The sequence below is a fragment of the Dromiciops gliroides genome, chromosome 6 (genome assembly GCF_019393635.1).
Source record: "Dromiciops gliroides isolate mDroGli1 chromosome 6, mDroGli1.pri, whole genome shotgun sequence".
NCBI classification, from domain to species: Eukaryota; Metazoa; Chordata; class Mammalia; order Microbiotheria; family Microbiotheriidae; genus Dromiciops; species Dromiciops gliroides.
This window is the reverse complement of record NC_057866.1, coordinates 53,006,837-53,033,004: the sequence shown is the minus strand read 5'-3', so window position 1 is coordinate 53,033,004 and position 26,168 is coordinate 53,006,837. Positions and strand designations below refer to the sequence as shown.

Here is a 26,168-nt window from a genome sequence, read left to right as displayed (position 1 = left end):
CCCAGGCTCCTTACTGGCCTTGTGGTGGGCATTTAAAAACTGTCTTCTGGGGCAGCTAGGTGGTGCAGTTGATAAAGCACCAGCCCTGGATTCAAGAGGACCTGAGTTCAAATCCGGTCTCAGACAATTGACACTAGCTGTGTGATCCGAGGCAAGTCACTTAACCCTCATTGCCCAGGAGGTGGGGTGGGGAATATCTTCATTGCTTCTGGCCACAGGACACATTGGAAACTCATGTTCTTGTCAGTCCTCAGCTCCAGGAATCCGCCCCTTTTTTGTGCCAGGGTATCATAGAATCTTAGCATCACAGGTGGAAGGATTGCCTTGATTCAGTTTGACCAGCTTTTATTTAAGTACCTCCTCTGTGCCAAGCACTGTGCTGTTGGGGGCTGGGCTTCTAGAGACCCTCCCTGACCTTCCCCTGCTTCCATTCTTAATCAGGAAGCCAGTGAAGTACAATGTCAACAGGCCCTAGGAAAGGATTCTGGAGACCTGAGCTGATTTGGAACCGTACCAGTAACTAGCTATGTGAGCTGAGACAACTTGCTGAGCTTACCCATCTGCGAAATGGGGATGATAACACTTCCACTGCCTACATCACAGGGATACTGTGAAGCTTGAGGTTGGCTATAAATGTAAACTCCTGTGATCATGTCGTCCACCTCCCCCATTTGGCAGATGAGGGAGTTGGGAGTCCTGTATATTTAGGGCAGGCACAGGTGGCTGTGTGGGTACAGAGAGTGACGTGCAGCCTTGATATTCTCCCCTCTTCCACTCTTCCCCCCACCCCTACGTATGCTCTCTAAAAGAAGAGAGGGACCTTTTATGGTAGGGACCCGAGCAACCCACTTACCTCTCTGTTTTCCGTTCCCGGGATTGAGAAGTAGAAGAACAGATGGTTTTCCAGATCTGAGGGGTTGGGCAGATTCGCACTCGCTAAGATGTATGTAATGGTATGGTGAGGACAGCCTTACCCAGTATGCTCACAGCTTCCTGAAGCTTGGTCAAAGGGCACACAGGATCAGAGATTGAGAACCAGAAGAGGCCTTCGTGGTCAGCTAGCCCAATTCCTCACATTTTACAGATGAGAAGTGGAGTGATTTGCGGATGAGTTATAAGTGATATAGCCAGGATTTGAACCCAGTTCCTCCAAAGTCAAAATTCTTTTCCTTCGATCTGATTTGTGCATGAGGCATGACTATGGTGCTCCAGGAAAGTTAACAAAACAAGGATCTTTGTGTCCTTAAGACAACTTTTCTTTGCTGTGACAGATCCCTTGGGTCTGAAAATCCTGTCCCCAGGATGCTAGGAGAGGCTTTCAGAAATATGCCTTATAAAACCATCCAGCAAAGAGAAAAAAAAAATGAGATGTCTCCTGGCAGGCCACTGCCAGCCCCCAGTCCCCCGAGTCACCAGTGGACACTACAGTATGGGATTAGAGTCTTGTGATGTCTAGACTCCTTAATCTATTTACCACTTTTTTTCAAAACATTTTAATTGCTAGCTATTTGATCAGGTAAGGTGACCCACTTAAAAATTATCAGGAGCTGAAAACAAACTCGCATGCTTCTTGTGGCCGCTTACAAGTTGAATCAAAACTAAATTCCGAGACGGGTAAGTTTCGGGTGCCCTGGCTGGGAAAGCCTGGTATTAGATCATCAAAGAGAGTCTGGCCCAGTTTTCATGTTATCTCTAAGTCATCAAAGCCCCATGAGCTGAAGAAGGCTCATGTGTGTTTAAGGAAAACCACGCAGGAGTTTCTTGGGCACTGGAGCCCAAGATCTGGGCTCTCCCAGATGTTTATCTCTAGCCCATGGAGACCAATCAGGGGGAAATTTATCAAATGCCATTCTGCCTTGGGAGCAGGCACAGACTGTTTGGTCCAAAGCAATATGCAGCCAGAGCCAGGTTGGGCCAGGGAAGACTGGGTTACCAGTGTATCAATTAAAAGGGCTGGTGCACATGATACCATACCCAGGATGGAGTTTGTGCAAGAAATGTTTCCATAAAGTTGCCCAGACACGACTGGGCCTCTGATCTGCCCAGAGCAATGAGGAGGCCTTTCCTGCCCTGGAACGGCCCATGTGTCAACTTCTGCTTCTTTAGAATTGGATGGTTAAAGAATCAGAAGCACGATTAGAACAAAATAATTTTGAAAGATTTAGGAACTCTGATCAACTACAATGCCAGAGGACTGATGGAAAACATGCTACCCACTTCGCTATTGTGTGTGTATGTGTATGTATGTGCGTTTATAATATGTGTGACTATATGATATATGTGATGTGTGTATATGTTTGTATATATACACATACATACTTATAATAGATTGTTGTTGTTGTTGTTAAGGTGCTTCAGTCATGGCCAACTCTTCTTGACTCCATTTTGGGGTTTTTTGCTTGTTTGTTTGTTTTTAAGTGAGGCAATTGGGGTTAAGTGACTTGCCCAAGGTCACACAGCTAGTAAGTGTTAAGTGTCTGAGGCCGGATTTGAACTCAGGTACTCCTGACTCCAGGGCCGGGGCTCTATCCACTGCGCCACCTAGTTGCCCCATTGGGGTTTTCTTGGCAATAATACTGGAGTGGTTTGCCATTTCCTTCTCTAGCTCATTTTACAGATGAGGAAACCAAGGCAAACAGGGTTAAGTGATTTGCCCAGAGTCACACAGCTAGGAAATGTCTGAGGCCAGATTTGAACTGAGGAAGATCAGTCTTCCTGATTCCCCAGATCAGTGCTTTACTATGCCACCTAACTGTCTCTGTCTGTCTGTCTGTCTCTCCACACACATACACACACACACACACACACACACACACACACACACAGAGTAGCCAATGTCAGAATTTGTTTTGCTTGATGAATTTGTTTTGTAACAGGTTTTGTTATTTTTGCTTTCTCATTTTGGGGCAGGGGAAGGAAAGGATAGAATGTGGATCTGAAAATAAATAAAATTTAATTAAAAAAAGAAAGAACAGGAGCTATTTTTCAACAGTCAAATGGTCAATTGTTCTCAAAAGAAGAAGGGTAAGTGATCAACAGCTACTACTAATAAGAGAAATATAAATTAAAACAATTTAGAGATTCATTGTCATACCCATTAGATTGGCAAGGATAACAGAAAATGAAATGATAGTAAGTGTCTGAGGCCAGATTTGAACTCAGGTACTCCTGAATCCAGGGCCAGTGCTTTATCCACTGCGCCACCTAGCTGCCCCCTGTAATGGAATATTATTATTCCATTATTACATAAGATGTGAGAGATGGGTCCAGAGAAACCTTAGAGGACTTTTCTGAACTGATGTAAAGGGAGCAGAACCAGGAAAACAATTTACATGATGATTACAGAATTGAAAACAGTTGTGAAAAATGTAAGAATTCTGATCAATGCAATGACAAATCATAACTTCTGAAGACTAATAATGAAGCATGTGACCCACCTCTTGGCAGAGTGGTGTGAGACTAGTGGGACTGAGTGAGAGATACACATTTTCATGGTAATATATTAGTTTTGCTAGACTCTCCTTGTTTGCTTCAAAGGAAGTTTAGAAAGGTTTTTTGAGGGGAAGTGGAGGGAAGGGGAGTAGTGATAGTGATAGGAGAAAGAAAAAAATAGACCCAGTAAAACATTTATAAACTATGAAGAAGCTAGGAGGAGGTTCAAAAGGATCACAGACCCATGAGGATAGTATGGCTACTACTGTGTTAAATTTAATCTATATTCTCAAAATTAAGTTGTATGTAGTGGAGATTCACCATTTCACATATAATCCTTTTCTTTGTGGAAGTATTCATGTTCCTTGGCATTTCTTAAGTTCACAAGCTATTTTTAAAAAGAAGAAAAAAAAAGAATGAACTATGCGGTAGGAAGATCAAATGCTCATTCTTTGATTGATTCCCTACTGTATCCCAATAGTGAAAGGAGGTGGGAATATGGGGTCTGCCCTGGTCTTGATGGTGTGGAGTGGGTGATATGGGAGAACTGAGGCATTAAAAGGTGGCCAAACTCAAAGTTAATTTAAATGACCAATGTTCTACTAAAAGAACACATGATGAAAATCTACCCTCTTCCCTTGGTAGAGGGAGTGGGGAACTTCAAGGGGAATTATAAGCTGTTAGGCTGGGGTTCTCTTGTTGGTCTGATCTGCTTAAATGATCTCCACTGTTAAAAAGGGAGGGCTAAGAGATTGTAGTTTGAAGTACGGTGGGAAATGATTTGTGTTTTTAAAAAAAAGCATCAAGAAAACAAAAAGTGGAGAGATGGTCAGAATAAAACTGAGCTGCTTTTAGGGTTTATTTCCATGATATTTTTTAAAAAGCCATTTATAAAACAAAATTATTAAGTGGATAGAGCACCGGCCCTGGAGTCAGGAGTACCTGAGTTCAAATCCGGCCTCAGACACTTAACACTTACTAGCTGTGTGACCCTGGGCAAGTCACTTAACCCCAACTGCCTCGCTTAAAAAAAAAACAACACACACACAAAATTATTGGCTAATAGAATACAATTGAGGACTGGGCTGGTTTGGAGTCTTTCTCCACAATTGGATCAGGTTCAGTTCTAAAATTTAGCAACAAAAGGCTTTGCATTCCCATGCCTTATAGAGAAGATAAAATGTCTTCCTCCCTGATTTTCTTTCTCACTGGTGCCTTGGTCTTGTTGGCTTGTGTCTTGGTGCCTGGGTGGCTGACACGACAGCTGGCTCAATGATATCTCAGGATGAAAAGGTTAGCTCTGCACTCCGAATAGTCCTGGGGATTTGTGGTAGCAATTGCTGTGCTCAGGTATTTATTTTTTCCTCTGCTGACATCAGAGCAATTGGAGTAGGTAAGGGGTGGTGGTGACACCTGGCTCTTTATCAGGGACACCCCAGTGAGTGTTGGGTATCTCTGAGTAGAAAAGGGCAAAGAGCATAGCCACGAAGTATTCCTAGACTTTGGGCTAGCATCAGCACCTCTGTAGTTCTGGGTACTGATGGGGTACAGCTTTGCTCGAGGGAGCCACTGGTTAGCCTATGGCATAGGGTAGGAGGAATATGCCAGGGAGAGAAGAGGAAGGGAGGAATATGAGGTTAAATAAAGTAGGGAGAGTGGGAGCTGTGGGTGATGGAAGTTTACCTAATTGGGCAGAATTGACTAAGATAAAATGTCAAAGGGTGGCATTCTTTGAGCTCTTTGACTGTGTCTGTGGGGAGATGCCTGCCATTGTGTTTAGCCATTCACAGAGGATTAGATTTCTAATGTAGTGTTGATTCAGTCTAACTAGGTTGGAGCCACAGGTTCTAGGTTGGGCGGATAACCCATATCCAGTGGTCCTTTATTTCCTCTGGGTTCCTTCTATATTTGCTACAGCCCCTCGCCTCACCTGCCATCCTCCTACCATTTCCTAGCCAAGAGAATGTCTCCTCTTTTTTACAAAAAGTTTTTATTGATATCTTTTGTCTTTACATCACCTTTATCTCCCAATATATCCCTCATCCCTTTCTACTCAGTGAGTCATCTTTTATAACAAAGAAGAAAAAGGGTGGGGGGAAACACAGTGAAACTAACCAACATATCAACTAAATCCAGCATCATTTAGAGTGTTCTACATATGCAGTCCCCCCCCCCCCCCCAAAAAAAAAAAAGGGAGAAAGGTGCATCTTCATATCTTTTCCTCAGGGCCAAGCTTCCTTATTGTAATTTTATAGCATTCAATTTCCATGGTTGCATTGTTGCTCTTTCCATTCATGTTCCCTCCCTTCCCTTCCTTTCTTTCTCTCCCTTCCTCTGATTTCCCCTGGGGCAGCTAGGTGGCACAGTGGATAAAGCACTGGCCCTGGAGTCAGAAGGACCTGAGTTCAAATCTCACCTCACTTACTAGGTGTGTGACTCTGGGCAAGTCACTTAACCTGGATTGCCTTAAACATCTGGGGCCGTCTCCAGTTGTCCTGATGTAAATCTTGCCACTGGATCCAGATGGCTCTAGAGGAGAGAGTGAGGTTGGTGACTTTGCACAGCTTTCCCTCACTTACATCCAATTCGCTTCAAGTCATGACATATGTGATGGTCCTCTTCAAGAATGAAGGACAGGGGCAGCTAGGTGGCACAGTGGATAGAGTACTGGCCCTGGAGTCAGGAAGACCTGAGTTCAAATCTGGCTTCAGACACTTGACAACTTACTAGCTGTGTGACCCTGGGCAAGTCACTTAACCCCAATTGCCTCAGGCCTTCAGTGACTTTTAGACCAATAAGAAGCCAAATTTACAGTCATGTGATAGATTTCAGCCAATTCTTTGAAACCACTGAATTCCTATTGTTATATAAGATCACCAGAGACATTAAATGGATTTTAATGATAGATTTAGAGTAGGAAGGGTTGTCAAACCCAATCATTTTACAGATAAGGATACTAAGGCACAGAGTGGTTAAGTTAAAACTTGCCCAGGGTCACAGAGCTTATATAAGTATCTGAGATGGGATTTGAACCCAGGTCTTGCTGACACCAAATCTCGGCCAGTCCACTGTTCCAAGCTTTGTTGTGTGTGCACGTCCGCAATTTTGTGTCTCCCCCGCCCCTCCCCCATTCCCCAAAGCCCTGTAAGTTGTTTGGCTGAATTATAGGTTTCTGTAGGCAAGGTTTGAGAAGTTCTGTCACATATTAATGTCACATTTTGTGGTAGAAGCTTCTTCTAGAGCAGATTAAAATGTTGCCACGTAACCAGCTCTAGCACTTTGGCAGATTCAACCAAGAACAACAAAGCATGTATTAATGGAACCTGTGGCACCTACAGCTCATTCCTAGGTGTGTTGATTCTGCTCTTAACAGGGAAGTAACTACTGGAGAGCTCAAAGCAGAAGGATCTGCTGGGGTGTTAGCCCATCCTCTGATCATCAGTAGGGCTGTCCAAATGGCACATTGTGATTTAGGAACATAATTGGGATTCTGATATATTTTTTGTTTGTTTCTTTCATTTTGCGGGGCAATGAGGGTTAAATGACTTGTCCAGGTTCACATAGCTAGTAAGTGTCAAGTGTCTGTTGCTGAATTTGAACTCAGGTCCTCCTGAATCCAGGGCCAGTGCTTTATCCACTGTGCCACCTAGCTGCCTCACAGGATTCTAATATTTTTACACACTATGACAAATGAGGAAAAAAGGGATTTCTATGTGCCAAGCACTGGCACAAACTAAAATCTTAAACAGTTCCTACTCTTAAGAATTCTCATTCCCAATGGAAGAGACAACACTTCAAAGAAACTTCTGTTCCAGGGCATGTAGAAAGAGAGACATGGAAGCCTGAAGGGTACAGCCTGTGATAAACTAGACACTTCCTGGTCCAGATGAGAAACTAAACCCACTCACCAAGTGACTCTATAAAGTGAAATTCACTGCTCCTAGAAATAGTCTTCACCTCTGCAGAAGGTATAGGGAAGAAGATAGGATAGTAGACCTAGATACCTGTCAGGAAGACTGGGGTTGGAATTCCATTTCAGATGTTTACTTGTTTGAGTGACCCTGGGCAAGTCACTTCATATCTTTGGGGCTCAGTTTCCTTGCCTGTAAATTAAGGGGTTAGGCTCCTTGCAAGCTCTCCTGTTCTGAATCTTTGGTTCTATGATCCTCTGTTCCATGGTGATCTGTGAAGCAAGGGCACTGCCCATAATGCTGTTCCCAAGTTTACCCAGGAATCATAGCATCTATGGCTATAAAGCTTCAGTTACCTGATAGATAGATGCTCATGCCTCAGGCTTCAGGAAGGCTTCTCTGCTGGCCCAAAGAAGCGAGAACCTGGATTATTCATGTTAGAGTTAATTCCCTGGTGTTTTGAAAGACCCAGAACACATTTTATTTCATGCACTTCCATCCTAGAGAAGTAAGTAGAGGGAGCTAATGTCATTCACCCAGGAACATCTTATATCTTGGACAGTGCTTATGCAAACGTTAAGGGACAGACAGATCTTGACTTTGGAACACTTTGAGTCCTTAATTTGTAGCCCGAGTCCACTGTTAGAAAGAGCTATGAACTTGAAATTACAGGAACCTGAATTAAATCCCAGGATAAGGGGAGGACTGTGCCTCGTCTGGGAGAAATCTCTTTGGGTCAGCTTTCTGAAACTTCTTCAATTGTAGATTATGATAAAGGGACCCCTCCTCTTCTAGCCTTCCACATAAACAAAGAGCTGTTTTTTCCATGTGCTGTTTGTCTTGCTATTTAATAAATGCTAAAGCCTAAACCGTGTGGGGGCTTATCTATACAATGGACTTCCTGCTGTTCTTGGCTCTGAACATCCTAACTGGATAATAAATCAAAGGCTTCTGAATGATATGTAAAGTATCAGCCAGCAGAGCCCCACCTTCCAGCCTGGGTGGAGGAGACATTAACCATGGCTGACTTTGGCCTCCCTGGAACGACCTCCTCCCCTTCCCTCTGGGTGAGGGTCAGGAAGTTCAAGCCCATTGCCTGGCAGGAGCAATGAATGAATCTGGCTGCAGAAGCTTGTAGACTGAGAGGTTTAGGATTTGGCTGTCTGGTGATCTCTAAACCTTTAGGGACTCATTGGGTTTGAGGACAGTATTTCGGCTTAGAGTTACCACAGGGCAGCTGGTGAAAACCACCAGAGCCCCGCATGGGGCATGCTCGAACAGCATGGCTGGTTCCGTGGGAATTCGGATTGGAAAAGAGCGGCAGGAGCTGCAGTCGCGAGTTGGAACTCTGAGCTCTTATTCCCTGTTGCAAGTAGGCATGTACAAGGTGGAAGGGCTCAGCTTTTGTCCCTAGGGATCTTTCTCCCATCTGCCCTGAATTTTCTTCCATTGTCTGGTCTCGGACTGGTCCTGGGAATCAGAGATTTAGAGATAAAAGGGACCCTTAGACATCATCTAGTCCCAACCTCTTAAGTTACAGATGAGGAAATCAAGGCCTATAGAAATGACACAATTTGCCCGTATCTTGACACAATCTTTCCTCTCCCTGTTTTCTAATCTTGCCTTCTCTTTCCCCTAGTTCCTCTGCCCTTCCCTCTTCTGCCTGCCTCTCTCTTTTTTTCTTTCGTTCAGGCTCTCACTAACCTCTGATCTGGAGTGGCCTGGTAGAGTTGGCATTTGACTCAGAGTCGAGAAACTCAAGGTTGGGTCCTGAGTCCAACATAGAACTGAGGTGTGTGACATTGGGCCAAGAGACAGCCAGTCAACAAGCATTTATTAGGTGCTTATTGCATAATGTCTTTTGTTATCATGATGTCTTTTAATGAAATGCATTTTGCCCTCCCTTCAACTGTTATGATAATTAGTTTTGGGTTCCGACTTGGTGAGAGAGGAGCAGGGCACTCACTCCTCTTGCTTTGATCAGGGTTAGGGAGGCAAAGAAAGGCAAACACACATCCTTGCCCTCAAGGAGTTGACATTTCAGTGGAGGAGACAACATGTAAATAACTACATCTATGCCAAATATTTACAGTATAGATGAAAGATGGTCTCCCTCTCTGAGCCTCAGTTCCCACATCTGCAAATGGATATAAAGGATGCCTGTAGTACCTATCTCGCAGGCTGGTTCTGAGGATCCAGTGAGATAAAATACCTAAAGTATTTTGTAAACTTGACAATGCCATATAAATTTCAATTATTTAATCCCCTTGATCTCATTAGATGCCCTGGGATTTTCTTTAATTTTAGAGCCTGGGGTGAACATCCCCCTGTAAGGGACATAGGAAATTTCATTGATGGCCCCAGGTGGGTCTCGATTAAGGAGACTCAAATGTTTTAGCCCAGAAGGTTTAGCAAAGCACCCCAGCTACTGTGGCCCTCCCAGTATGGAACTGCCTGAACTGGGGGAAAGGGGTTTTTCCCCTCACTCCGACCATTGCAGTATTTAGTTCTGGGTTAGGACTTGGTGAGAGAGGATCAAGACTCCTCTACTCTTTTCTACACTTCTCCCCTGCTCTTACTCAATTCTCCTCATCCTCATGATGACAGAAGGGACCAAGCACAGCAGTTGGCCAAACGGAAAAAGATAAACTAACCACAAAGAAATGCAGTGAATCCAGACTTAACCTCGAGACAGACCTCAGGAAGAGTTGGGACATATAGGTCATGCTTTGACACACGAGTCACTCTTTGGCAATGTGCTAGAAGTCTCAGAAGTGTGTATGTGCACGTGAGAGCATGCACACATACATGTGTATATATAAGGGAAGGGGTGGGTGGGAGGTGGATTGTGAGATAATGAACTTCCAGACATGGAACAGGGGCCCGTGTCTGTGGCCATAAATAAAGCAAATGGGACCTATCTTGTTTGGAGATATCACCAACTTGAGCATTATCTGACAGATGTCTTCATTTCCCTTGTGATTTTCACCCACTATATCTAGAAAGGCTTCTGTTATCCAAAGTACAAATGGGTAGGGTGGTTTTGATCCTACAGGTCCGGACAGCTTCTGGCAGGAGAGCTTCTGAAATGCAGGTTTTATCTCTCCCAGAGAATTCACAAGGGGAGGGTTGCATAGTTTTAAAAAGATAAGATTTGACCCTGAGCATGGAGGCTTGTTTTCCTATGACTTGGTGATGTCAAAGAATGAAAGGCTGGCTTAGCCTGAAGCCTGGTGGCCTGTCCCTGCTGGCTGGGGGCAGCTTGTCCTCAGACCCTTACAACTGCTTCCTCCTGCTTAGACAGTCAGCTGAGGGTCATTTGGAGCTGGGGCTTCCTGTTGTCTGCCCAATAGTAGCCTTAGAGCTAGAAGGGACTTAAGAGATCATCTTGCCCAATTCCTTCATTTCACAGGAGGGAACAGAGGCCCAGAAAAGGAAAGGGACTCACTGGAGATAACACTGCTGTAAGTGACAGAGATGCCACTGGAACTCTGGTGCTCTGAATTTGAGATCCACCACTCTTTTTTTTTTTAATTATTTTTTTCTCAATTATATGTCAAAACAACAGTTTTAAAAATAATTTTTGAGTTCCAGATTTTCTCCCTCCTCTCCTCCAGGCTTCAGAAAGCAAGCATGTTGGTATAGATTATTATACATGTGCAGTCATGCAGAACATATTTACATATTAGCCATTTGCAAAAGAGAACACAGACCACATAAAACAAAACAAAACAAACAAAAACAAGAAAAATTTGAAAAAGTATCCTTTGATCTACATTCAGACTCATTTGTCTGAAGGTGGGGAGCATTTTTTCATCACGAGTCCTTTGGAATTATCTGGGATCATTTAATGCAGAGAATAGCTAAGCCATTCACAGTTGATCGTCATACAGTATTGCTGTTACTATGTACAATGTTTTCCTGGCTCAACTCACTTCACTTTGCATCAGTTTATGTACATCTTCCCAGGACTTTCTGAGAGTATCCTGCTCATCATTTCTTATAGCACAACAGTATTCCATCACAATCATATACCACAACTTCTTCAGCTGTTCCCTAATTAATGAACATTACTTCAATCCCCAATTCTTTGCCACTGCAAAATTAAAAGGCTGCTATAAATATATTTGTACATATGGGTCTTTTTCCTTTTTCTTTGGTTTCTTTGGGATACAGATCTTGTACTGGTATTGCTGGATCAAAGGTTATGCATGTTGTATAGCCCTTTGGGCATAGTTCCAAGCTGTTCTCCAGAGTGGTTGGATCAGTTTACAACTCCACCTAGAGTGGATTAGTAGGACTTAAATTCTGATAGGGGAAACAACACTTATGAGGGAATGGCAGGCAGTGAAAGTGTATTTGGGTTTGGAAAGTTACAGGGGTAGTGAGTTCTTTCCAGCTGCCTTGCTATTCTCTTGAACAGATCATATATTTTTATCTCAGGCTCTTCCTTCTCCCTAGATTGTTACTGGGCTGAGAAAATCCCACCTAACCTTTAAAGCCCAAATCAAATCCTACCTCTTCTGGGAAGCCTTCCTTAATAGCCCCTGTTCAAACTCTAAATGATCTCTTCCAACTCACTGGGCACTTTCCCCCTCCTTGGACACATGCTTTCATTTGTCTAAGGAATTCCTGGTGTGGAAATGTTTTCCACTGATACAGATTGACACCTCCTCTGTAATTTATTGTCTCAGAGAATTTCTCCCCCATCAAAGTTTAATCTTTTGGGGAGAAAGCATTGTTTTATTCTACAAGTACTTGTATGCCTAGTGCCTAGCACAATGCCTGGCACACAGTTGGTGCCTAATAAATGTTTCTTAATTAATTGGCACTAAAAGGTTAACTGACTTACTTATATTCACCCTGAGGCAAACCCAGGTCTTCCTGATTCCAAGGTTAGCCATCTATCTACTAAACCCTGCTCCTTCTAACTAGGTATTTAACCAGGGATATTAACTATCTCCCTTGGTTCTCTTATCAGACCTCCTAGACTATAAGCTCTGCGAAGATGGGACTCCCATACAAAATAACAAATATTTGTGATTTCACTTTTGTCTTTCTTTGTATCTCTAGCACTTACTGTGGGGGCTGATAGATATCAGGTACTTAATAAGAATAGCTAGCATTTATGGAATTTTTTAAAGTCTGCAAAGCCTCTATTCATTTAGGATCTCATTGGATCTTCATGATAACCCTGTGAGGTAAGTACCGTTGTTACCCACATTTTACGCATGAGGAAATAGAGGCCAAGTGTGGCTTGCCCAAGATCTCACACAACTGGTAAGAGTCTGAGGCAAGATTCAAACTCAGATCTTCCCAACCCTAAATCCAGTGCTCTATCTACTAACATCATCAATGCTTATTGATTGATTGACTTTGAGCCACACTGTTGGTGGACCATGAGCTTGGTGACCACTGACAATTGTTTCTCTCCTGCCTTTTCTGTAGTGTCTGGTGGTTGGAGGAGGACCCTGTGGCTTGCGTACTGCCATTGAACTTGCCTATCTGGGAGCCAAAGTGGTCGTGGTCGAGAAGAGAGATACTTTCTCCAGGAACAATGTGTTGCACCTGTGGCCATTCACCATTCATGACCTGCGGGGCCTCGGTGCCAAAAAATTCTATGGGAAGTTCTGCGCGGGCTCCATCGACCACATCAGTAAGTGTTCAAGGCAGCTCCACATTGGGTTGGGGCAAGTCTGCAGAGGCGTCAGTGGAGAGCCGTGGGAGATCCAGGTTGGGGCAGTTTGTGTGGTGGTGGCCTTTTATGGGTGGATAACCAGGAAAGCGTTTCCCCCTTGTGGGCTGCTTCTCAAGAGGAAAGGCAGGATGGTGAGCCCTGTTCTCTAGAGAAGAAAGCAGGTGGAATTCAGGAAGGAGACTTGGAGATTCCAAGGGTCTTAGAGTTGGGTGGACCACCTACCTTACAGGGTTTTGGTAAGTGTCAAGTAAGAGAGCATGTATGAGGGGCTTTGCCAGAGTCTAAAGTGCTCTATAAATGTTAGATCATCATTAAAAAAAACAAAACACCCCCCCCCCCCAAATGGGGGCAGCTAGGGGACACAGTGGATAAAGCACTAGCCCTGGATTCAGGAGGACCTGAGTTCAAATCTGGCCTCAGACACTTGACACTTACTAGCTGTGTGACCCTGGACAAGTCACTTAACCCTCAATGCCTTGCAAAAAAACCAAAAACCCAAACCGAGCTCTGCAGAATCCCTGATGAGTCATGCAGCCTTCAGCAGTAGGGGCATCACTCCATCCTAAGGCAGCCTGTACCATTTGGATATAGTTCTAGCAGAAAGAAAATAATTTTTTAAAGGGTGGGGAAGGCTTGGACCTGGAATTATTTGGCATGAGGAACTCCTGGAGTATAGGAACTCTTTACATATGCAGATCAATGACTGGTCTGTAATTTACAGGCAGTGGAAACATCTAGTAATACAGTTGGGCAGCTCCCATAACTTAAGGAGTCTCTGAGGGAACTCAATCAGCATCCTGAGGCCAGACTGCTTGGGAGGTCTTCCTAATTCCAAGATGGCCTTCCTTCTACTCCACGCTGCTCAATCTCTCCTTATAGCCTGTCCCTTCCAGTGTTCTCCCTTTTAGTGTCTTCTGACATCATTTTGGCCTAGTTAACACAGGAAAGACATTCGTATAGCTGAAAACACCTCTCTGGCCCCACTTCCCTTCCCTCAGTTTAATCTTCTCTTTGTTAAACATCCCAAGTTTCCTCAAATAATCCTTATATAGCATAGTTTTGATTTGTCATTAATATCCTGGTAGCCTACCTGGAGGAGTTCCAGCTTGTCACTTTCTCTTAAAATATGGTTCTAGAACTCTAGAATTTTCAAAGCATGGCTTGTCCAGGGCAGAGGCCATATGGACAGGGTCACATACAGAGCAAATACCAGGGGGAAACTTCTGACCGTGAGAGTCTGGGATTTTGTCCTCTGACCTTGGGTTTCTTTAAGTGAACTAAGAAGCACCGGCCAAGGGCGGAGGGCTCAGGCCTCAAGGGCTCTTCTCCGAAGCGGAGGGCAGAGGCTGAAGGTTGGAGTGGGGGCAGTCTAGGGAATCGGGATAAATAACTTAGCTAAAAGAGACTGCAGAAGGGATCTTAAATGAAGTCATGAGCCAATATGATGAAATGCTTTTTGAGAGTGCATCCTTACAATAATACAACTCCATAGGATAGCCTCATATTTTACTATAAAACTTGAAGCGGTTCATTTCTCATCATTTAAAACTATAAACTTAGGGGCAGCTAGGTGGCGCAGTAGATAGAGCACCGGCCCTGGATTCAGGAGGACCAAATCCAGCCCCAGACACTTGACACTTACTAGCTGTGTGACCCTGGGCAAGTCACTTAACCCCAATTGCCTCACAAAAACAAACAAACAAACAAAAACTATAAACTTCTTCCCTCCCTCCCTCCCTCCCTCCCTCCCTCCTGTCCTTCCTTCTCTTCCTCCCTCCTTCCTGCCTCCCTCCTTCTTTCCCTTTCCTTCCTTTTCCTCCCTCCCTTCTTCCCTTCCTTCCTTCCTGCTTCTTTCCTTCCTCCCTCCCTCTCTGCATCCCTCCTTCCCTTTCCTTCCTTCCTTCTCCCTCCCTCCCTCTTCTTTCCTTCCTTTCTTTTTTTCTTTCCCTCCTTCCCTGTAATCGCACCATTTTGGAGGAGCTCTAGACAAGGACCTCTCTCTAGCAATGCAGATCAGATCAGTGCCTGTTTTATAGCATCTAGCTCTAAGACATTCCCTGCATCACACTGAGAAGCTGAGTGACTTGCCCAGAGTCAGAGCCAGTGTACCTCTGGGGTGGGACTTGAACTCTGGGATCTTCTGTACCCTGGGCTATTCTCTCAGGGTTTATCATGTGGTTCCTCTTCCAGAAGCCACAAAGGCTCCTGGGAGCTGGGGTTGGTGAATCTCACTTCCCCTCCTGGGAAACCCTCTCATCTTTCCCTCATCTGGTAGGATTCTGACAGTAGGTTGGAAGTGATCAGTGCCCTCTCCTGAGTGAGGGGCAGATGGCTGAACTCTGCAGAGCGAGTTCATGCCAGGGTAGAAATAGCAACTTGGCCACCTCTTCCCTTCTTGTTCCAGTTACCATTAGGCCAATGATACTCCACCCCCTCCCCATTCGTCCAGTCTCTTTCATCTCTTTTCCCATCACAACCCCTCTACCCACTGGTGGAGGCTTCTGGTACATTTACATGACAGACTAGAGGAGATTGTTCAAATTTTATTATTTATTATTTTATTATTACTTGTTTTATTATTTTGTTGATTTTCTGGACTTACAAAAGTGAAGGCAAAATGTAAATTAACAATGCAAATTAAACTTAAAAGTGTGTCATGAGTACACCTGCCTCCCAGAAATCGGGAAAGCCAATTGTTAAGAATTTCCCAGCATGCTCCTGGGAGGATGACATAGTCCCCTACCCCACCCCCATTATGTGTCCCCACATCTTGAAAGGTGTGGGACATGATGGAGGAGCAAGCCCACCCTTGCATGCACCGTAACTACACTGAAGCCTCCTGCCTGCTAATCTCCATGGCTTCCTTTGTTGATTCCAGTCCAGACATTTGCCTGACTGTCTACATTTGTGGTGATAGGAGTTCATTAAAAATCATTTATAACTGACTTTGAAATATCCCATCTTCCCAGGAAGGGATTGTGCATTTGGGGGAGACTCCCTGGACAGGAGCCTGGGATTGTCTTCATGAATAATAAGTCCTGATGCCTTTAAAAGTACAGTTAAGACAAGCAGCTGCTTTTGAAATGCCAAAATGGATCCTGACACTATAAAGGGAGAGACATAGGTTGGAACAGGCCCAACTTCACCAGGAATGGACGGATAAAAAAAAAGAATGTAATAATAGCCCCCCCCCCCCACCATGGTGCTCTATACTTGATAAAATGCTTGCCTCATAATAACCCTGTGAGGTAGAGGTAGGTTATATGAGTGGAACCTCAAAATGTTAAAGTTTGAGGAGACTTGGATGGCACTTTTCAAATGAAGAAACTGAGGCCTAGGAGAGGTCTCCTGGCAGAGATCAGATGGCTGTTTGTCAGGAATTTCCTAGCGACAATTCATTCCATTTTTGTATGGGTTGGACGAGATGGGAGATAAGGTTCCTTCTAGCTCTTACATTCTGTGATTCTGTGAGAGGTAAGGTGATTTGCCCAGTAACATGATTAGATAAGTGGCAAGAGCTAGCTCTTGACCCCAGGCTTTCTGACTCCAAGTCCAGTGGACACTCTTGTGCATACTCCCTCCACTTAGCCCTGTTTATAGAAGAGAAGACAGCCTCTGAGAGAAGTTACCACACAGCTAGGATAGGTTGGAACTAGGACCCAAACCTGGGCCTCTGGACTCTGAGAAAAACCTTCCTTCTACTACCTCAGGCCATCCAAGGTGGGGGCTAGTATAGGTGCTATAAGAAAAGAGGGAAGATGGGGCAGAACAAGGAGGAAGCCCAGGAAAGCAGGGAGAAGAAAGAAGAGGAAGGAAGCAGCATTTGGATCCAAGATGGCGGCTCAAAACTGTAGAAGTTAATAATGGCTGAGCAGGGGCCATGCCAGCATCTGTAGAGAAGGGTCAGTGAGAAAACCAGGTAGCTTAGGGGCAGAACCAGGGCAGCTAGCCCAGCCGTTGGAGAAGGTGGCCACAATGGCAACCAGATTCTGACAAGAAACCAAGTTGAACTTGGGCCCCAAATGGGAAAAAACTTTGAAGGAACTTGAGAAGGCAGCATGGACAAGTAGGGTCAGGAGGGACTTTGGTTCACATCTTACCTCAGACTCTACTTGTATAACCTGGGAAAGTCATGTAAACTCCCTGTGACTCAGTTTCCCCATTTTAAAAATGGGTAAGTGGTGGACTTGATAGACTTCAAGGTCTTCCAGCTCTAAGTTTATGGTCTTAGGAACTAATGAGGGAGGGAAAGCACAGTGTGAGTTGAAGGAAGAATGAACTTCACAGGGAAGAAATTGCTCAGAATTTTTAAGTGGGTGCTGTCCCCTATGGGGGCTGTTAAGGGATAAGCTAAATGAATGAACAATTGTAATTTGTAAGAGAACTTTAACTGTCTATAACGAGTGAATTGGTGAAAAGGGATTTATTAATAGTATGTGCCAGGCAAGTGCCAGGGAAACAAATAAAAGCAAGTTAAAGAGTCCCCTTTGCCAGGCAGCTCACATTCTAGTAGACATGTAAGTGAGAGGTGCCCAAAGATGGGTGTGTTGGATAGCGATGTTAGAGGGAATAGTGATTGGAAGAAGAGGGCAGTTGATTGAAACAAAATTGTGAAGTAAGAGAGAACCACTAACATTTCTGTGGAGTCTGGGTGTTCTAAGCTGCAGTCAGCTGGGTAGGGACATAGACTTCATGGAATAAGCCCGGAAGAGAAAGGAGAAAAGTGGGGCACCCCAAGAATCAGTTTTATAGAGGAGGAGATTCCTTGATGAGAGTGGATTGGGATTAATAATAATCTTGACTTCTGTTGAGCTAGGACCCTCCTGGACTGAGGTCGACCTAGGCTGTGAGTCACGGTACAAATGAATTGTACACAGTCCTTTCTCACTTGACTGTACTCCTGAACTTCATCATACTCTCCCGGATTGCATCATCTTGTCAGATCGCACCAAGTCCAAGACCTCACACCTCCTCAGGAACACCCCTTGGCGCCCCTTTCTCCCTCTGACTGGAGACAGTGGAGGGTGGACAAGGAAGAGCTCTTCCTAGTTTCTCCATTTAAGGAGGACATCCAGGACAGCCATCTTATCATCTCCCAATAGCTGGCTGTGCCCCTCTGGACTTCATCATGTCCTTGTGCCAAGTATCTTTCCCCCTCCCCTTTTTCAGCTTGTGTATGTGTGTGGTGCTTCCCCCATTAGACTGTAATCTTCTTGCAGGCAGGGATTATCATTTGTCATTCTTTGTATCCCCAGGACTTAGCTCAATGCCTGCCACAGAGTTGGCACTTGAAAAATGTTTATTGATTGATTGGCTCTTCCCCCTTTCCAGTAGAGTCTTGTTTTGGCCTGCTATAGACTTCCATTGGGGGCTGGGAAAGGTGGCGTAGAAGTTTCCAGGCCTGTAGGTCATTCCTACTAGGTTGATCTGATGGCTGATAATGGTTGACTAGAACCTGGTCTTTATCTAATGTCACTGGGCAATGGCATTGGCTGCCTGGATGATTGGGTGTCTGAAGTAATTCTCTTTTCCCTCACCTTCCTACAGGTATTCGGCAGCTTCAGCTCATCTTGTTTAAGGTGGCACTGCTGTTGGGAGTGGAAATCCACGTGAATGTAGAGTTTGTGAAGGTCCTCGAGCCTCCTGAAGATCAGGAAAACCAAAGTACGGAGTATTTGTCCATTTTATTCTGACTTGAAAACAAAATCTGTATAAATTAAACCCACTTATGTTTCTAGGCTGCTTCTCTAGGAAGTGCTTCACCTGAGAGTTTTCTGGGTTAATTCAGTCCATTCCCCTCCTCACCTTCTGTGGCAGCTGCTTACGACTCTATCACTTCCATTTTGCTAATTCAATTCCCAGAGTTTTTTTCCCCCTCTGTAACAGCTGACACTGCAATTCAGATTTGTGTTCAGTAAGTCCCCAAAGGAGGGGGCCATGGGCACCTGGTCAGAGCCAGGAGCCCGGTTTTGTTTGGTTGAGAATACACTATTTACACACTTCTCATTTTCCAAGCATTTTCATATGGAGAAAAAAAATCCCTGGTAAAATACTGAAATTGTAGGGACAGTTAGGTGACACAAGTGGATAAAGCACCAGCCCTGGATTGAAGAGGACCTGAGTTCTAATCTGGCCTCAGACACTTGACACTAGCTGTGTGACCCTGGGCAAGTCACTTAACCCTCCTTGCCCCACTCCCCACCAAATACTGAAATTGCTTTAGACCACTCCTAGATATATCTATATCTATGTGGGGGTCGGGGGGAAGGAGACTGAGGTACTATTTGTGTGACCTAGGCAAACCATGTCAATTCTCTCTGCCTTAATTTTCTCACTCATAAAATGGGGATAGCACTAAATAAACTCTTAAGGTCTATTCCAGCTCTAGGTCTACAATCTATCTCATGAACTAATGGAAGAGGGAAAGGAGAAGGCTAGGTAACTCAGTGCATAGAGCATTAGGCCTGGAGTCAGGAAGACTGGAATTCAGATGTGGTCTTAGATGCTACTTGCTATGTGACCCTGCGCAAGTCACTTAACCATGTTGGCTCAGTTCCTCCTCTGTAAAAAGAGCTGGAGAAGGAAATGGCAAACCACTCTGTTATCTCTGCTGAGAAAACCCCAAATAGGGTCACAAAGAGTCAGACACGACTGAAACAACTGAACAACAAAAAAGTAAAAGGAAGAGATAACCAGTCACATAGAGAAAGGATTGCTTAGAACTTTTAAGTGGGAGCCATCTACTGTGCGGTGATTAAAGGAAAAGCTGACTAGATAAACAACTATAATTTGTGAGACAGGCAAAAAAAGAGAGTTCTTTTTTCAATTTGGAAATTTGATTTAATTGGTGTGAAGAGCGTTAGGGGATTCACCCACAATCTATAAGGGCATTGAGTGGTCAGAAGCAGGTTTTGAACCTAGGTCTTGCTGACTCCAAGGCTGCCTCACTCTCTACTACACCCTCCTCCCTAGGAAAGTTTTATTATCTCCATTTTGTATTGGATACAAGAGGGAAATAATTAGCCCATAGCTGCATAAGCCAGTATAGGTCAGATGTGGCCTTCACTCCAAGGCCAGCCCTGGTGCTGCCTCTCTGACCCAGATAACAAACTAAGGAGTAAGGAGTCAGTATTCAGTTTGATAGATGTGCATTATTATGAATAATGTTGATGTATTCATTATTTCTTAACCCTTCCTCTTATTTTAAGTTTATTCTAACCCGAAATTTCTCTAGATCTTAATTTGGTTTTTAAAAATCCTCTTGGGGCTTCTGTGAGACGTAGATCTTCAGTTGACCTTCACTTTTGCTGTTCCCTCTGCTTTCCCTTTGTGTCAGCCAAGAATTGGCAGTCGGGCTTCCCCTTCTTGTTTTCTATCCCTGGGGAAGGGAGGCTTACTTTTCATATACTCATTCACCACTTCCAAGGCACTAGAAGCGACTTAGATCCTGGCTGAGGGTAGCTAGGAAGATTTTTTTTTTTTCAAAATTTCTTTCTTTAAGGGTGGCTAGGTGGCGCAGTGGATAAAGCACCGGCCCTGGATTCAGGAGTACCTGAGTTCAAATCTGGCCTCAGACACTTGACACTTACTAGCTGTGTGACCCTGGGCAAGTCACTTAACCCCCATTGCCCCACAAAAAAAAAAAATTTAAAAAAATTTAAAAAAATAAAATAAAATTTCTTTCTTTAAATATAAGGCTGCCTTTTCAACAGAGTAGTGGAAACCAAGACAGACATTTAAGCTTGTTGAATGGTGCCCCAATATAAGAGAGGCAGCAGGGTGCTATGGAAAGTACACTGATTTTTTTTTTTTAATTTGGAGGATCTGTGTTCAAATCCCAGCTCTACCACTGAGTACCCGTGTTACCTTGAACGAGTTATGTCATCCCTTTGGGTCGCATTTTCCTCATCTGTAAAAGTGAGGACTTTGGACAAAGAGACTCGGAAGGTTGTTTCCATCTCTACCTCTAATCCCATGATCCTTTAGGGACTGGTAATTGATGTGAAGAGATTGCTGATGTGGTAGGGAAATATTTTAAGGATTGATCAAGTTTTGAATCCTTCAAGGATCCCTTCTCTGAAACAAATAGAGGGCAGGCACACGAGCCAGCTCTGTACCCATTTTGGCCATCTTCGGCTGAACTCACCATGTTTCCCTTCGTCTCTAGAAATAGGTTGGCGAGCAGAAATTCTACCTGCAGATCACCCACTATCTGATTTTGAGTTTGACGTCATCATCGGTGCCGATGGCCGCAGGAACACTCTAGAAGGTGAGGGAATGGTGGTGTCCTTTTCCAAGGGAACTTCATGTAGGTGAGGAGAGAAAGACCTGGACTGGGTGGGAAGTGAGTGTTTCATGAAGATTTGATGACCTAGCTGTGTGACCCTGGGCAAGTCACTTAACCCCAATTGCCTCACCCCCCCCCCCAAAAAAAAAATTTGTTGACTAACTGGCCTGAGAGGGTGTGTCCAATAATCTGTGAGATTGGCACCTAAAAAGAAAAAAATATATAATCTGCATCAGCCCTAAGGCTCTGGAGGGCAAGGACCCCTTATTTGTTATCTTGCTTTGGTGGCAACCAGCATACCAAGGGAGAACATGTTAATTAGGTTGTTGGGGGTTTTTTGAGGGGGGTGCCCATTCAAACAAGAATCATCAATAGACCACAGCCAGGTCCTGATTAGTGGAAATAATGAATCCCCTGAAATGGAACCTAGCAATACTGGCCATTGGGACACAGAATCATTCAAATTTGTTGTTTGGTTAGGCAATGAGGGTTAAGTGAGTTGCCCAGGGTCACACAGCTAGTAAGTGTTAAGTGTCTGAGGCTGGATTTAAACTCAGGTCTTCCTGACTCCAAGGCCGGTGCTTTATCCACTACGCCACCTAGCTGCCCCAAATCACTCAAATATGACTAAAGGACAGAGATTATTCCCTCTTTTGTCTTTGAATTCCTAGTACCTAGCATAGTATCTGGCTCATGGTGAGTACTTAATAAAAGACTTGTTGATTCATTCCACCTCATCAAGTTAGAGCTCAGAGGGGCCGCTTTGGGGCAGAAATATGCACCTGAGAGAATCCTCCATTTCTCTGAATTCTAGCTCCTGGATGGAACATACATTCTCCTCTTGCCCTTTGATTGATTCCCCTATCACTGCTGCTGCCAGTCCAGTGACACCTAGCTCTTTGCTGACCCAGGAAATAATTGGCTGGCCCTGCCACCTTGGCATAAATTCCCCAATTCCAGCATGGTGTTCCTTCATTTGGAAAGCCAGCTGCCACCTCCCAGGTTTGCCTTCCCGTCATGCCCCATGTTGAGGGAGACATGGGCAGCCAAGCAAGTCTGCTGGGATGATTGACAGGTTAGTGTTGGGTGTGTAGTGAACACCAGGGAAGGGTTTGCTCCCAAAGGTGAGTCATTTCTATGGTTGCCCAGGTAAGTAAGATCAGAGAGAGAGAGAGAGAGAGAGAGAGAGAGAGAGAGAGAGAGAGAGAGAGAGAGAGAGAGAGAAGGAGAGAGGGAGGGAGAAAGGGAGAAAAGGAAAGAACAAGACTGAAGTAGGAGGCAGGTCTGGGGAATCTGTCATCTGATGGCATACCATACCTCTGAATCCTTTCTGGGAACAGAGGCTTAACTTATGCTCCCTCCCAATTGTGAAAAGGGAATTGCTGCCTAATTCCATCCCAGCCCTGTATTAGATACTCAGCCTCCTTAGGGAAAAGGGCTCCCTTTCACCTTCTCTTATCTGTTTGGCTTTTTTTTTTTAACATTATCAGACATGATTATCCCTAGTCACATTGAAAATTGAATTTCTTTTTTTAAAAAAATTTGTTTTTGTTTCTCACATTGAAAATTAACTCCAGAAATTATTCCTCATTTTGGGACTCAGATGGTCCCTGACATCCTAAGTCTGTGATCCTTTAAATCAGGCCCTCCCTGGGGCAGCTAGGTGGCTCAGTGGATAGAGCACTGGTCCTGGAGTCAGGAGGACCTGAGTTCAAATGCGGCCTCAGACACTTGACACTTACTAGCTGTGTGACCTTGGACAAGTCACTTAACCCTCATTGCCCAGCCCCCCCCCCAAAAAAAAAATCAGGCCCTACCTGAGGTTGCACTCCATGTTTCCCATCAGTGTAGCCTCTATACTTCAGAGGAAGCAATTAGGAAGCCCCCCATGCCACTGGTGTGGGCCCCTCTGACTGACCGATGACTCACTCGCCCTGTGTAGCCAATTTACACCCAGCATTGTACATGAAGGTCTCTTACTTAGACTTCCTCTCAAACACTTCAAAGAATCCATTCTAGAGGAAAATGAAGCAGTACTTTCACCATATCACTGGTAAGGATGACATTGGATTGTAGGATAACAGCAAACAGAAGAGGCATGATCCTGAGGTTTTTCAAAAAGGGCAAGACAAATTGTAGATTTGTTTCTGTTTCACTGTGTTTTATCTGTTACAGAGGTTGTGATTTTCTTTTTTTGTTGTTGTTTTTTGGAGAGGGGGAGAGGAGAGCTATCAAGAGGATTACAAAAAAGGAATGTCATTGAAGCATTTTTTGAAATGTATTGAAGAGAACTGAAGGAAGTTTAGAAGGAAACACAGATAAGCAGGACAGCTTTGAAAGTAACATGCTGAATTTATTGTATTTTTTTTTTTTAAAGCAAGCTGTATGTAACAAATGGCGCAGAGTTTCTTAACTTCTTTTGTGTCATTGATCTCTTGGGAACTCTGCTGAAACCAACAGAAACTTCTCAGAATAGTGTTTTTTAATGCATAAAATGAATTACATAGGATTACACAGGTGGTAAGATTACAAAGGAAATTGATTATATTGAAATATACTTAACAATCTATTTTTAAAAAAAACACAAAACAGTTCATGAAAATCCAGGTTAAAACCCCCTGTAATCTGTCTCATTTTCACATAGTCATCTTTTTCTGTTCTATTTTTTGTATATGGAAGTGGGTTTTTTTTATGTTTCTTAAATTCACAAATAAATAAAATTGAAACAACAACAAAGACATAAGGAAGAAAGAACGAGAAGAAAGAAAGGAAGGAGGGAGGGCTAGGAGGAGCTCCTTAGCCACATCTTGTCTCTGTGTACAAACCTCAGGGTTTTGGGTTTCATCCCACCCCAATTCCCTGGAGGGACATAACCATTCCTAGTCCCCGGGTCCTGCTCTCACATGTTTATGGGGACTTGAGAACAGTGACCACATTAACCTTGCTCAGCCCTCAAGGCCTGTCTCAGAGAAAAGACATGCTTTTTCCTTTTTTCTCCACCCAGGTTTCAGAAGGAAAGAATTCCGTGGGAAGCTGGCTATCGCAATCACTGCCAACTTCATAAACAGAAACACCACGGCTGAGGCCAAGGTAGAAGAAATCAGTGGGGTGGCTTTCATCTTCAATCAGAAGTTCTTTCAGGATCTTAAAGAAGAAACAGGTGGGTCCTTCATCTCCCTCAAGACACAGATACAGTCCAGTGCTTTGTTTGTTTAATTTATTTTATTTTCAATTTAGGGAACAAAACAAGCATTCCCATAACACAGTACAATTTAAAAAAAAGATTGCACATGAAACTGCAAATCTACCGTGTACAACTTGCTATTCCTTACAAATATACAACAAAGATATATAAATTTCTTTTCCCTCTCTTTTTCTTCCCTCCCCACTTCCACCCAAGAGATGGCTACCATTAGATACAAATACATACATATATATGTGTATGTGTATATACATATATATGTAGAATTATTCTATACATACATTATTCTATTTATCATCTTTCTCTGTGTACAGATAACATCTTTTTTTCATATGTCCTTTATTTTTAATTTGTATAATTTTAGTAGTCAAAATGACTACTAAATCACTCAGTCATTCTTAAAAAAATATCACTGTTGGGGCAGCTAGGTGGCGGAGTAGATAAAACACCGGCCCTGGATTCAGGAGGACCTGAGTTCAAATTTGACTTAGACACTTGACACTTACTAGCTGTGTGACCATGGGCAAATCACTTAACCCTCATTGCCTGGCAAAAAAAAAAAAAAAAATGACTGTTACTGTATACAGTGTTCTCTTGTTTCTGTTCACTTTGCTCTTCATCATTTCATGCAAGTCTTTCCATGCTTTTCTAAGATCAATGATCTCATCATTTCTTATAGCTCAGTAGTATTCCATCACAACTGTACACCACCACTCGTTCAGCCATTCCCCAATTGATGGGGATCCCTGCAATTTCCAGTTCTTTGCCACCACAAAAAGAGCTTCTATAAACATCTCATTCACATTCAAAGTTATAATTACTATTTGTGATTTTCAAAAATCTTATTTTTACTCACTATTTTCTTTCCCAGCCTCTATTTACCCTACCCCTGTTACCTTATCTTCTCCCTCTCAAAATCTTACAAAAATGAATGTTGAAAACTACCCAAAAAATGCTATTGCTTATTTTTTAAAAAAAATGTCAGACTGGAATCTCATCAACAAGTGCATTTAAAAAAAAATGACAAAATATTTTTCCCCAGATAAATTCTGGGTGTGTGTCATGACTTAATGACTTGGACTTGATGTGTGGACTTTCATTTATGTTTGAGTGTGACCTTGGGTAAGTCACCTTCCCCCGACTTTGGGTTTCCTCCTTCGTTAAGTGAGGGGATTGAACTAAAAGACCCCTAAGGTGCCTTTCCAGGTTTAAATGTGGTTTTGAGTGCTTACTAAATGCCAAGCCCTGTGATAGGTGCTAGTTAGACAAAGACAAAATTAAACAGTTAAAGTCCCTCATGAAGTTTATGTTCTTTGAGATATTCTAATTCCTGGTCTTGGCTTTGTGCCGGTGTGAGTGATCAGAATAAAGGTATTTTGAAAAAAAAAATTTCAATTAGACCTTTTTGTGTGGAGTCCTTTTGACATTTGTTTTTTGTCCTATCTGTTAACAGAAATCAGTGTCTGGTGTAAGGGTGCTCTGTGTGACCACTCTTGTGTTTCTTCTGGAGACAGTTTGCCTGGTGCTGCTTCATATTTAATAGAATTAAAGAGGTTACTCACTGGTGCCTTTGCGTTGGTGTTCTAATTTTTTCTTTTGTTTTTTTTCGTTTTTGGTCTAGACCTGGGATTTCTTTGT

At 43.6% G+C, this 26,168-nt stretch overlaps 1 protein-coding gene across 10 annotated transcripts in view; it reads left to right on the top strand.

Annotated features, from left to right (window-relative positions):
- The window catches only part of MICAL2 (microtubule associated monooxygenase, calponin and LIM domain containing 2), a 266,678-nt gene that overhangs the window by 74,513 nt on the left and 165,997 nt on the right, over positions 1-26,168 (top strand). For all 10 annotated transcript variants that reach the window (XM_043972506.1, XM_043972497.1, XM_043972505.1 and 7 more), the window contains exons 3-6: positions 12,792-12,999; positions 18,589-18,705; positions 21,209-21,310; positions 24,333-24,488. In XM_043972506.1, coding sequence (XP_043828441.1) covers positions 12,792-12,999; positions 18,589-18,705; positions 21,209-21,310; positions 24,333-24,488 — 583 coding nt within the window. The remainder of the gene's footprint in view (positions 1-12,791; positions 13,000-18,588; positions 18,706-21,208; positions 21,311-24,332; positions 24,489-26,168) is intronic.